A 14,648-nucleotide genomic window follows, 5' to 3' on the forward strand; every position below is an offset into this window, starting at 1 on the left:
TGCTTAGTTTCTTTTTTATGCTGCTGTAGAATTATTGATGGATCTATACTCTAGCCATCTTTCGTATTTTCTTAATTCATCACCTATTAAACTGTAAATAAATGTACTGCCATTTAAAAAAATTACCAAAAATTAACCGAACCGTACCAAAACCAAAGAGAAATCGACATGATTGAGACGGTTTCAAAAAGTCTAATTTTGGTTATACATAATAGAATAACCGAAAAATTGGTGTGGTATAAATTTTATAAAATAACCGGACTAACCGAACCATTGACACCCTTACTTCCCACGCCTTTTCTCAATGTTGATTTTTCATTTTCTTTTTCTTTCTTATTTACTTCATTTTATTTGATATGATGATATTTAATTAATAGTAGTAAAACACAATGTGAATCTATTTCTTTTTTGGCATATTTAAAAAAAATGACCCCTTTCTAAATTTGAAAACAATTTAGCCTAAACTACAATTCTACCCTTAATGAAAAGCTTTTAAAATCACACAAATACTCTGGACCCTTTTCTGACTTGTTTAGAATGACAAATTTCAAAAGTCTTTATTTTTTTCTTAAACTCCGTATCCAGTCAAACAGATTCACATAAATTAGAACGGAGGAAGTATATATTTTTATATAAGGTGACTTGCACAAAAGGAAAAGGGTTAGAAAATTAGGGTTTGAGGGGGAGAGAAAGGAGAAGGGGGGGGGGGGGCTGCAATATAATGAAGATAGAAAGGAAAGTGGAATCTCTTAATATATTAAAGATCCCTTAATTTGTGTGTAAATTTATTTTTAAAATATTTACAATATGCTGTAATTGTAAACAAATCTGTTATTTTAAAATAAACTAAAAGTACGGCTATTTTTAAGATTAATCGTAAATAAATGCTGTACAAATGAAAAAATCCTTTGATTGATTTAATCCCTCGACCCAGCCAACCAAATGGGCCCTAGCTGTTTCTTCCGAAGACCAAGATCACAAGTTTCATTCATTGTTATTATTTGGTTATCCTAGCACAAAAATATAATTTCCATCCAACTAAAAAGTGAATTGCACCATTCCGGAAAAATAATTGCGAAATGAGAACGAAAAATTTATCTAAAGTATTATTTTCTTCCATATATAAAAATAAAGCTCCGTAATACTAACCCTTCACTTGGATTTTCATGTATGAGGCTAGCCTTTAAACTGTAAAAATTGCACGGGGCGTCCTATTTGGTCGCCTCCATTTAACATATACCCATTTTTTAAAAAACTTTTAATTTGTACCCACTTTTTAAATAACTTCAGCCCCTTTCTTCTTCTTCTTCTTCTTCTTCTTCTTCTTCTTCTTCTTCTTCTTCTTCTTCTTCGTCTTCTTCTTCTTCTTCTACTACTACTACTACTACTACTACTACTACTACTACTACTACTACTACTACTACTACTACTACTACTACTATTTTCTATCTAGTCTACTAGTCTAATACCTTAAAGAAAAGATGATCTGCTGGTGCAATATGTTTTTTTTTTTTTTTGCTAAAAGGTGCAATAGGTTGACTTTGCTTACAAAATCTCATGCTTAAATGATTTCCATGTGACATTGTGTGACTGCTACCATTTGTAAAGGCAAGATATTGCACCAGAAGCTTGTTTTCTATCTAGCTTTTACTCCTGGATGATGAACTTCAGGTTTGTATATTATGTCTTCGTTCCATTGAAAGAAAAGGAACTGAGAACTGGCCATAACAATTGCAGTAAAAGAATCCAGGTAAAAATTATGTGAAAAGAGTGTCATTTGGGGTAGTAAACATATAATGAACTAAATAACTTCAGCTCTATGACTGACGTTTCCCAGTTACAAATTTTTGTCTTTTCTTCATCTTTGTGCTTACCGGCAAATTTGAAGAGATTACAAATTAGATGAATCTGGATTTATCCTTCTTCATCTTTTTTTGGTGAATTCTATATATGCATGTGATTCTTTGTTCAAATACCTTATGAAAATTTTACGCATAGGTTTACACACCGAAAATCCGACACATTACCACCAATGCTGGTCACACTGACTGAATTGCATCTAAACAAAAGCTAAGTTGAATTAGAGGAGAATTTTGATGCAACCCATGTGCTTGACGATATACTTGAACAAATTTCCGTTAGTTGTGTTTACAGGTCGCTGCAATTGTTCGACAAGAAGTTTCCCGGTTATAAAATAAAAATTTCAGCTCTAGAGCTAATGTTTTTCAGTTACAACACAAAAACTTCAGCTCTAGAGCTGAAGTTTCACAGTTACTACACAAAAACTTTAGCTCTAGAGCTGAACACAAAAACTTCAGCTCTAGCGCTGAACTTCAGGCCCGACTACTAGAATGCTAAAATTTTGCGCGATTGCCTTTGCTACTTCAGCTCCGTGTGCTGAAGTTATGCGAAAAAGCAGGTACGTTTGCAATTTTTTTGCAAAGCGAGCACAAGTTAAAATGTGACACAAAAAGCGGGTATAGATGCAAATGCCCCCTTTAAACTTAAGCTATTTTGTACGTGACAAATCCAATGGAAATAGACTATTAACACTGGGTTGAACAATTTGGTTAAACAATAGTGAGAGGCTTAGTATGACACTTCTTTTCAAGGAATTTTTACCTCCTATAGCAAAAGTTGATACCTTATTTATTTAAAATAAATACCCTTTTAAAAAATTATATTCCATAGATACCTTTTGATTTTTATAGCCAAATATCTATTTATGGTCACCTCCTACCCTTAAGCCATAAAATACGCTTTGTATTATTTTTCTTTCACATTCTTTCAGATTTTTTCCCATCATCTCTCTCTCAACGCCTGTCTTTCTCCATGAATACAACCATGATTCTCCACTGATTCATCTCCATTGTCGAACGGAATTTTCATTGTCAGTGGCCGGGAGCTCTGAATCAATGTCGAAATCAAGCCCTAAAGAGAAAGATAAGGTTCGAAATATGCTATTGAAAAGTAAATTGGGGTTGACAATGAAAATTTAGCGATTGTGCAATGGGCTTTGGTAAAGGGACCACTGGCGGCAAAGTCGGCCAATTCTACGTCGTCACCGACTATTCCGACGACAGCAGCAACCCTAAGCCGGGAACTCTCTGTCACGCTGTCATTCAAAAGGAGCCATTGTGGATCATTTTTTCAAAAAGCATGACCGTTAGATTACATCAAGGAGTAATCTTTGATGTAATTACTCAAAGGTCACATAAATGCAGAAAAGAGTTGCTAGAGTAATTACATCAAATTCAGGAGTAATTTTTGCAAAAAACATGACCATTACTCACTGTCAGGTATTTTTGAAAGGAATTTTTAGGGTAAATTGGGGCTGACAATGGAGGTTCGAAATCTGCTATCGATGAGACGACATTAGGGTTATTCTTGAACAAAGACGACGGAGTTTGGAGCTGAGCAACTTGAAGAGCCTGTTACCTTTTTTTAATTGTATTTCAATGTATCTCATTGTATTCTAAGTATTTCATTGTATTCATTGTCTTTTTTTCATTGTATTTCAATATATCTCACCTGTATTCCATGTATTTCATTATATTCACTGTCTCGCTATATTCCATGAATGTCTTCATTTGTTTTTTTTAATTAATATAATTTATGTATTCAGATGTATTTTTGTATTCGGATTTATAATTGAGTTTGTTGAGTTATATTAGGAGTCTATTATATTAATTGATTCACTTTCCGTTTTAAAAAAAGTGTAATCCCCTATTTCACACCATAAATACAGTCGAATACAATAATCTGTCTAGCTGTAATCCCATATTTCACTCCATGAATACAGTCGAATACACTCGAATACAACAACTGATTAGCTGGACTTCCCTGATTCACGCCTATTTTTGCTATTGTATTCATGAATACAATAACTTAAATACATCAAATGCATCTTATAACCACAGAAAAGGTATCTATAATCCGTAATATAGCAAATGGTATCTATAGATGACTAATTACTACGAAAAGATAGTGCTTTATGAAAATTTCTTTTTTTTTCAAATTATCTTTTCTGTTTGATCAAATGAACAAGTGATTTATTTGTAAAGATATTAAATATTACTATAATTAAATGAAGGTACATCCTGTTGTTTTGGAAATAGTTGGAGAAAAAATAATTTTGTAAATACAATCAAAGATCCTGGTTATGAGAGTGGTGTCTGCATTTTAATACCTAAAATCGAGTTTTTGAAGAACTAAATATAAGCAAGTTACATCGTGAGTTTAGTATCTACACTTAATATTTGTTCCTATTGTCAAAGAAAGAGAAAAAATCAATTCAAAATATTAAATTACTGAGAAATTCTTGAATTATGATAAAAAGGATTATTACATAAGGATAATAATTCCGCTTCTAAATAATCCGGAGGTAAAAGGACCTTTGTAATGAATAAATATGTGTATTTGGACGGTTATTTTGCTGGGCCGATCGGAAACATCTTTACCTTCAAAAGATAAAAATATCTGCATACATATTAATTTTCCCAGATTTCACACGGTGAAACACGGCTATGGTGTGAAGGATTTTGTGCCCTTTCCCTACTTTGGGGATCACAAGTACAAGTATTGAATTTGCTTTTACGCTGGTGAAAACTAGAGCAAAGCCACCCAAACAATAAGGATTATACTCCTGCCAGATATTAGTAATAAAATGTCCTTGAGCTACCCAATTCACTTTGGGAGAATACCTACCAAGAGAGAAAAAAAACATCGTCTTGTTCAATACTCATTCGTGCACTAATTAGTTTAGGCATATGGGCATCAATATGACATGACATGACAATTCTGGTAAAAAGTTAAACGCTCTTCGTTTGTATAACACTTTTTTCTACGCCTGAATTTGGAAACATATAGTATTAGGTTATGTCAAGTGGTCGCATGATAGAGTGACACGTGGAGCCAAAAATAGAGGATTGGTTAGCACCGAAGGCAACAATTCCGCTTGCCACCGAAAAGAATGACACCTTGTGAAGATGCAATAAACACCCTCCTATCGATAGCATTCAATGGAGAATATTCTACAACATTTAATGCATTGCCAGTTACAGAGAAAATGTCATTTATACTCACCATTACACCTTCTTCAATGACCCTCATAATTGACATTAAAGAAGGGCATGATCCTAGGACCTTGTTCCCTAGGTGCAGCTATAAATAGTGAACGTTGTTATCATTGTAAGCACACGAATTTTCTGGCAAACTTATGCTACAATCAATCCAAAGCTCTATATATTTTTACCTTTTTATTCCTTGATTTTATCGTTGTTGTGTTCGGAAGCCTTGCTCCCGGAATAATTGTTTCTGCTATTATATCTTCATTTCAAGGCTAAATATTGCATATTTCTTCAATTATTTTATTATTTCAGGATCAAATTAATTCACTTGTCTAGAAATCACGTACAAATTCAACTATACCTTTTTATGAGTAAACAGTTTGGCGCTCACCATGGGGACTCGATAGCCGTGTAATTAAATTGATCCTTGCCTCTATTACAAAAGTATTTTGGTTATTTGTCTTAGTAAAAAATCAGAAAATATGGTAGATAATGGTATTAATAACACGCACAATCCTGAGGCTCAAGGAGACCAGCCTCATCATGAGGATTCAGTCAGTGACACCCACAATGAGGGAAACGATACTTCGCCAACATGTAGTACCCACAACATGTTCGGGAGGCGATTCCCGATGATGCTGAAGAGGAGCATATTGTTGATGTGGTAAGGGTCCTATAAGAGCAACAAGCGATCATTCCATGCCACATCACACGACAGAATAAGGTTATGACAGAGTTGAAACAGGCGTTATTGGAGGCTTCCAATAACGCGAATAGACGAGGTCCAGTTCCTCCCTGCACTCCCGCAAATCAAGCAACGCAGAGGGTCGACAACAACACCCCGAGGGGCGAGGATGGCTTTGATGGGGCTGGGGGAGCGGGTCCGGTCCCAATGAGGAGAACGATCCCTTCAATATCGATCTCTTATGGTTTATGAGGGAAGTAAACGCCCGCATGGACCAAATCCCGGGCGCACTGCCGGTGCTGAAAGAGCCAGACTCAAAAAATTAAACTCAATTGCCGGACAAACCAAGCGCGGCACCGGAATTATTCCCGAAGCGGTTTAAAATGCCCAACGTGCCGAAGTATGATGGGACTTTAGACCTTCAGGAGCATATTACCACCTATACAACAGCGGTGAAGGGGAATAATTTAGCTCCCCACGAGATTGAGTCTGTTTTGCTGAAGAAATTTGGGGAAACTCTTACGAGGGGAACCTTGACATGGTATTTGATGTTACCTGAGCATTACATATATTCCTTTGAAATGCTAGTGGATTCTTTTATTAATGCTCATGCCGGGGCTAGAAAGGTACAGGCTCAAAAGGATGACATATTCAGAATTGCACAAGGAGAATTCGAGTTGTTGCGGGAGTTCGTCACCTCGTTCCAAAAGGAAAGGATGTTGCTCCCAGCCATTCTGGATGAATGGGCGGCTAAAGCATTCACCAAGGGTCTGAATCCGAAAAGTTTAGACGCTTCCCGGAAACTGAAGGAAAGCTTGCTTGAATTCCGAGAGACGACTTGGGCGGATGTCCACAACCAGTACGGGTCTAAGATAAATATTGAAGATGATCAGGTTGGCTTCATGGCGTTAGCAAACAGTCGGGAGAAGAATAAAAAAAAATTAAAAGACGATTTCAACACGGATAGACAGCCTTAAAGGAGCAGTTTTTACCCTACAAATAGCCCAAAGGACGCGACAGAGATTTTCGGTCAGCAGACAGGTCATTACCAATAGAAGAATTGAGCGCGGTTGGAAAAACATATCATTATAGGACAAAGAAATGTTTTGTAAGTGGGATCCTTCCTACCCCAGACTATTAGAATACAATTTCAACGTCAATATAGTAGAGTTGGTATCAGCTATGAGAAATATCAAAGAAGCACGGATCCCAAAGCCGATGAGGTCTGATCCTAGCCAGAGGGATCCCAACTTGTGGTATGAGTACCACGAGACAAATAGCCACCAAACTAGGGACTACCGACATCTGCGGGAAGAAGTAGCGACACTATTAAAGAATAGGCATCTCAGAGAATTCTTAAGTGACCGGGCCAAGAACAACTACGGTCCCAATCAGGATAATGCGGAACCCTTGAAAGCAGGAGAAGATCCCACGTGCCAGATATCAACATGATCTTGGGGGGGGGGGGGGGACGGACGAGATCAACGGAGTTACCTTCTCGGCAACAAAGAAGACAAAGGTATTAATAACCCATACCAAGAGACTTCGGGAGGTTGCTGAAGAGGACATCACTTTCAGGGAGGAAGATGCATACGAATTGTTGCTACCGCACAACGACGCGTTGGTAATTTCTCTAAATGTAATAGATTTTAAAATCAAACGTGTTCTAGTGGATCCAGAAAGCTCAGCCAATATCATACAATTGAGGGTATTGGAGCAAGCCAAACTCACCAGAAGCATCATTTCGGCCACAAAACTCCTTGCCAGATTCAATCTTGCAAGCGTCACAACCGGAGGAGAGATCTTGCTACCCACGAATGCCGAAGGAGTGATGAAGACTCTTTTTGAAGTGGTGGATGGTGATATGGGATACAATATAATTCTAGGAAGACCATGGTTGCACGAGATGAGAGCTATACCGTCAACGTATCATCAATTGCTAAAATTTCTAATGCTCAAAAGAATCAAACAGATAAGGGGCGATCAACCGGCGGCAAGGGACAGGAACCGACGCCTGCTCTCGATTCAAGTGAAGTTAACTAGGGGAAGAAGTGTCAGAATCTTATCAGGTGCCAAGATACTTCTAGGTGCCAAAGGAGACGGATACAACAAAGTCCACAGCGGAAGAGCTCGAGTAAGTTGCATTGTTTGAAAAAATCTTGGAGAGTAAATTCCACTTGGGGACAGGACTGCACCCTGATCTCAGGTCTGACTTTATTGAATTTCTTAAGTATAATGTAGATTATTTTGCATGGTCATATGCAGATATGGCAGGTATCCCAACAGAAGTGGCCGTACACAAGCTAAGCTTGGATCGCAATGTCCCTCCAGTAAGACAAAAGAAACACCCAATTGTGGAGGCCAGGAATAAATTTGTCAAAGAAGAGGTAACTCGCGTACTTGATATCGGTTCGATCCGAGAGGTAAAGTATCCATGTTGGCTAGCTAATGTAGTAGTAGTTCCTAAAAAGAATAATAAATTTTGCATGTGTGCCGATTCTAAGGACTTGAATAAGGCATGCCCGAAAGACTCATTCCCACTGCCAAACATCGATCAAATTATTGATGCGATGGCCGGGCACGAGTTAATGATTTTCCTCAATGCTTACTTTGGGTACAACCAAATTAATATGAACCCTGAAGATCAGGAAAAGACCTCGTTCATAACAAACTTTGGCACATGTTGCTATAATTTGATGTCCTTCGGCTAAAGAACACCGAAGCCACTTGTCAACGACTTGTAAACAGGATGTTTGAAAAACAAATAGGGAAAACCATGGAAGTTAATATAGACGATACGCTTGTTAAGTTTTTGAATGCAGGTGATCATCTTAAGCATTTAAAAGAAATTTTTGACGTCCTAAGGAAGCATAATATGAAGCTTAACCCCGAGAAGTGCGCATTCAGGGTCAGCTCAAGTTTTCTGCTATCACAAAGGGGGATTGAGGTAAACCCCGACAATATCAAAGCCGTCAAAGACATCGCTGACCTGTTATTAAGCGTGAAAGAATTTCAAAGGCTCACAGGGAGATTGGCCGCTTTGAGCAAGTTTATTTCCCGATCATCAGAGAAATATGATAAGTGGGGATTTTAGCCTATTGTTTGCTCTCTTTTACTTGTGTTTTGGGCCAAAAATGCGTGAAGGTATTTCCGGAAACTAACCTAATATGCTTGCTTGCAGGGATTGTTCAATGTGAGCCAAAGGAGCCATACTCAAATCATAAAAGAGTCAAAACTTGAACAAAAACCAAGATTGTGCCAACAGATGAGAAACGCGGACCGTGCCAGATTGTGCAGCCGCGAAAGTATTAACGCAGCCGCGAATACTACTTTGAGGTCCACGAAATGAAGAATCAAAGAGAAGGATTTTTGGGCTATAACACAAACGCGGACCGCGTTAGAAAAGTGCGGCTGCGAAGGTACCTGTGCGACCGCGATTAGAATTTCGTGGACCGCGGTTGCTGAGGTTCAGAGAGTTCACATTTCAACTTAAAACAAGAAGTGCGGTCCATGTTATAATTACGTGGCCGTGAAAGTCTCATACGTGACAGCGATGAAAATTATGCGGTCCGCGAAACCATGCTCAACCCAGATCAAGAAGTTAAAAATGCGGGCCACAATAAGAATTACGCGGTCGCGAAAGCATGAGTGCAGTCGCGGTCAGAATTACGCGACCGCGAAACCTTTGCATGGGTATTTTTGTCCGAAAATTTCAGCTTAGTATAAATAGATCTTTTTGTCATTTTTAGGTAAAGTGATGTATTGGAGGAGCACCTGAGATGACTGACTTTACTGCTTTTGAAAATTTTGTACTAGATTCATCTTTTAACATTAGATTTTCATCTTTTAATATAGTAATATGAATTTCATATTCTTTTTATCTTTGATTTCTGTTATTTCTATGAGTAGCTAAACCCATAGCTAGGGTTGTGACCCAACCCTAGTGTGGGTATTTGATGGATATTGAATTTTAGGGCTTGACTGTGTATGGGTTAGTGATATTTAGCCTAGTTCTTGCTAGAACTATAGAATTAGTGGTTGCAAACACTGAATCATACCTTTGTGACAGTCTCTACTTGAGAAAAAGGGAGTAAGTCTAGGAAAGCTAGGCTAATAAGGAATTGGGGTAAATTCAAGAAATTGATAGTCCCAATTAAAAACCTAGAGATAGTAATACCCGACTTGAGCTAAAATTAATTGAATTGCATGAATACCCATTTGGACTTGAGAAAGCCAAATTGAGCAAAATCACTCAAACTACCAAGAGGTATAGAGTGAGTACCAGGTGTGATAGCTATATTACGACCCCAATTAATCATACGATTGCCCTAGATTCTTGTTACCAGTTAGATATCACCCTAGGTGAAAGTCACTACCCTAGTCAACAACAAAAACATTGTACTTAGTTTCAAATATTTCATGCAATAGAATATAAGTAGAAGTAGAAATCAAACATAATCAGATTCAAAATATCATGACCCAAACCGATGGGCCGCGACGGGCACCCGGTACATTACTCAACCGAGTACCAACGTAACTTATCTTTCGTATCATTCTATCATAGGTAAATGAACCGGAGTAAAGCATGAGGAAATACAAACTTATACATATGACATACTAGCTTATAAGACCAAAATGATCACTCGTACATTGAACATAGGCCAACAATACAATCTTTCACATACATGACATATGTCTACAAGCCTGTAAGAGTATTAGACATCAAATGGGACAGGGTACTAGTATACCCATAAGTCTGTAGCAAAATTCTGACACGATGACTCATAGACTCACCTACACTCCAAATGAGGTGGAGTTTTACCGATCCTTAGCTGAATGCTAACTTCGTCTAATATGAGGGTTCGTCAAATTAATTTTCTATACCTACAGGTATGAATGTAGCATCCCCAATAAAGGACATCAGTACAAATAATGTACCAAGTATGTAAGGCACATAAATAAGTATATAAAAGACATGGAAGAAACATGGAGTACATGACTCAACCTGTAAGTCTGGATAAATCTATAAATCATGAATACTTATAGTGTCATGCATATGCGTATGAATGTCATGTTGTGCATAGGTACATGTGTTCATAACATCATCAAGCCTATGAGAGCATCCCATCATATCATCTCGGCCATTGTGGGCAAAATCATTAACGTATGCCAGCTGAGTGGTGCGTATATAACACCGTAACCTTTTCCCATATCTCATATACATATAATATACATATATACACATATATAATGCCATCTAGTCATCGGTCAATGCACATGTATAAATAAATGCAATGCATGAGAAAGTACATCAATAAAATCTTTTAGAATGTCATAAGACCATTATGCCTATCATGAAGTAAAAACTTTATCAACTAACTTATTTTCTGAGACCCATGAATAGATGATAGAATAATAGGATACATGGGGAATCAAGAACATAAACATATCTAACATTTCTATGAATAGAGTCATTTATGGAAGTTGTGCATTTACTCGTTTCGTTTTTATCGTATGGATCATGCCAAAAGGAAAGAAGGGATAGCCTTAACATACCTGGGCTGATTCTTTTTACAATCCCTCTAAAACACATCAATTGCAACAACATGTAACAGCGAGATCGAAGTAGGGAAATATTTGTATGATATTCTGGAGAAAAATTACACTGTACTTTCTTAGAATCGCAAATCTCACGTTGATATAGTATTATGTGGTATTGTATGAATTTTGCATGTTGCTATCACATCATATATTTCTTAAGTATTTGCTGAAGCTTCTTTCTTAATTGTAGAGATATATGTATCTCTTAAGTGATTTAGAGAGGGCTTTTTAAATCTTAGTGGGTATGGGCCCCACATATGTAATGACTAAGCCCCAAAAATTCCTTAATGTGACATCTTGCTTCATGAAGTAAGAGTCACTTGTTGGCTTTGTTATCCACTTCATGGGCTGCCACGTTGGTGCCCTTAATTATCCAAATAATTCGCCAATGCTTAATTAACTTATTAATCCACACTAATCTAATAATTAATCAATTACCCACATGATTAAGAATTATCTCAAATTATATAAAATACTACCCACTTTTAATACTCTTTATACACCTTACTATAATGTTCATGTGGTACCTTGTAGGGTACTATTCCATAAATACCAAGTATTTTAGCTCAGGCTGTATTTTATCCCAAAATATCAAACTTCAACGAAATTCATTTTCTTCGATTTGTTTATCCTCTCACCTTCACAAATTTACTCATAACTTGTTTGAAATAACATAATGCTTATAATCTCAAAATAATCCCATTACCGAACTTACATCGATTAACTTACGATGAAACTTTAACATACAAAAATGTGGGATGTAATATCTCATTTCCGAGATTTCATCAATTTACTTATGGCATACTTTTACGTATGAAAACATGGGGTGTAACATCATTCCCCCTTTTGGAACATCCATCCTCGAATGTTGACTGATGCACATATCATTCTCATAACCCATAACTCTTGTGAATAATTTAATACTCTTCTTGCCATTTAGGCAACTGTTCTTTGAATAAATCCAAAGTTCAGGGCATTCCCCCCTTTAGGACTCTTTCTCACACCACGATCTGTTGTCAGAATTCTTCCAATCTCGTAACTCTTGCTACCTTTTGTCATGCAGCCTATTCGACCTTTTCCTTGTATGTGCGCCTATGCTACCCTTCTCTCCTTTTTCATCCAGTTTTTAGCCAATCTCTAGGCATCACTTTGTAAGCATATACAGAGCTTGATAAGATGTCTCTTTGGGTATTTAAAGGTATACTGAAGTTCTTCGCTCGGTACTTTGTTGAACTTACGAATATATTTATATCTTATTTCATATACCTGGTGATTCATCCGTATGACTTTACTGCATCTAGGTAGGACATACTATACCATAACTCTTACCTTGATTTTATTATTATCGAGGTTTGCTACCCAATTCCAGGTTACTCTTTTGTTGCTTATCATATATGTATAAATATAAGCCCTTTAATGCTTCTTCATTACTGTTCATCTTAAGAATGACAGCCTGATCTCATCTCATACTATTGAACTTTTATCCATCTATTGTTGATTCACCTTAATGTTGATCTATAATCTACCACTAATAACTTGACCTCTTATGTAACAATACCACTAGGGCTCACGTCTCATCGGGGAACATCTGAAATGATTAGGCTGATCCACTTGGGGCTCTACCATGCTTCCATAACCGTATTTCATAGCATCTCAATGATTCACCTTACGTGGGTATTTTTATCCTGTACAATTCATGAAATCCCTCTTTTTTTCTTCAAGTCATTACTCAATCGAAGGCCCAAATGTCTTCCTTTATCTATCACAATTACAGACTCATTCTACTACTAAGGTAGTATTCTATCTCTTATAAATGCTACTAGTCTTAGACTCATTTGAGTTAATTTAGGCTATACTGAGCTTTCTATAACTTAGAGAAACCATTAGCTCTTCTTGTTTTCATGGGCTTAATCCTGAGGACTTATCCATTCTCGTCACCTTCTCACTCGTCTTTTCTTATCCTTACTCTTATCTTCCTAAAACCTTGTCGTCCACCATAATTTAGCTTGCAACCTAAACATATCCATTTATACTACTCGCAACCTTCCTTCAACTTGCTTGTATCGTAAATTTCCTTGTGTTATTCTGGAACATCAAGCGAGATATCACATTGTCTCAAACTCTTCTTTACTCTTTTAACTAGACCTCTCGATACCTAGAAACCGTAGGCTGAAAGATATTCCACTGACGATGCCGCTATCATTCCTGGATATTGAATCCCCGCGCTTCTAGCCGTCTATCCAAACTATGGACTATTCACAACCTTTTGCATTTGAGTATCTCGTACGTTATTCACCTTTACCTTACTTACTTTAAAGTCTCGCATCATATCTTCTATCTCTTTCATGACCTCCTTTCCACATAGGTATAATTCACATCCACAACTTGAACTTCTATTATAATACTTGCACCTCTTTACATGATTCGGTGAGAGCTTTATACTGACTTCTTATGAGGCTGGTACTCTTCTAACTGGCTTTATCGTAGATCCGTTATAGAATATGGTTGTAGTACTATCTCTATTGCACCTCTGATATTAAGAGTAATTCTGCAATATTATCAATCACGATTTCCATAATTTCCTAGGTCTGATAATCAAACTCTTGATTTACTTAGTTGATGCAACTCTTTAGTTTTCTCTTTCCTCTAATCAACCTTTATATAGGCTTAAGCTATCTTTCGATCTGCGACTCATGATATTAGTTATTACTTTAGCCCTTCATGGATGCTATAGAATATCCATGATTCAATCTTCTAGCACTTCAATCCTTTATCTACGACCTGGGCTCAATTCTTTTTTTAACTTATACCGGAATATTCTACGACTATATGATTATCAACATATATGATGTATGGATAGTACTTCGAACTCTTAAGTGTGTTCATACATAACTAACTCTGGATCATTTATCGAATAATTCCTTTTGTTCCTTCTCAGCTTTCTTTAAACGTAAGCTATTACTTTTCCTGGTCTTTCTGCCCCCTTGTTGCGTGCATACTTAGCTTATCTTAGTTCCCATGCATGCCAGAGTTTTCATGCAACTCATATGATCTAGAATATTACTTTTGATTTTACTTCCCGTTCATTAGCCACGGTAGGTGTCATTTTCTTTTGGAGTGCTTACAATATTGTTGTGTGAGTGTTATTACCCGACCATTTTCTCTTTAGGTCACTGTGCTTAGGTTGAAGCCTTCTTCCTTATTTCCTCAGCTAGTCTTTCATTGTAGTACTTAGGGAGGACCCTTTGACTCTTGTAAAGCTGTGAAATTATTATATTGTATACCAGATGGAA

The 14,648-nt window shown here is 37.0% G+C and overlaps 1 protein-coding gene across 1 annotated transcript; it reads left to right on the forward strand.

The window, feature by feature from the left end:
• Positions 1–6,137: 6,137 nt before the first annotated feature.
• LOC138885408 (uncharacterized) lies at positions 6,138–6,731 on the forward strand. The gene has a single exon (XM_070166354.1). The coding sequence runs from the start codon at positions 6,138–6,140 to the stop codon at positions 6,729–6,731; it is 594 nt and encodes a 197-aa protein (XP_070022455.1).
• Positions 6,732–14,648: the final 7,917 nt, after the last annotated feature.

Source organism: Nicotiana sylvestris, chromosome 2, assembly GCF_000393655.2.
Source record: "Nicotiana sylvestris chromosome 2, ASM39365v2, whole genome shotgun sequence".
NCBI classification, from domain to species: Eukaryota; Viridiplantae; Streptophyta; class Magnoliopsida; order Solanales; family Solanaceae; genus Nicotiana; species Nicotiana sylvestris.

Coding starts and splice junctions, on each gene's coding strand:
- LOC138885408 (XM_070166354.1), top strand. CDS start 6,138: ATGCCCAACGTGCCGAAGTATGATGGGACTTTAGACCTTCAGGAGCAT.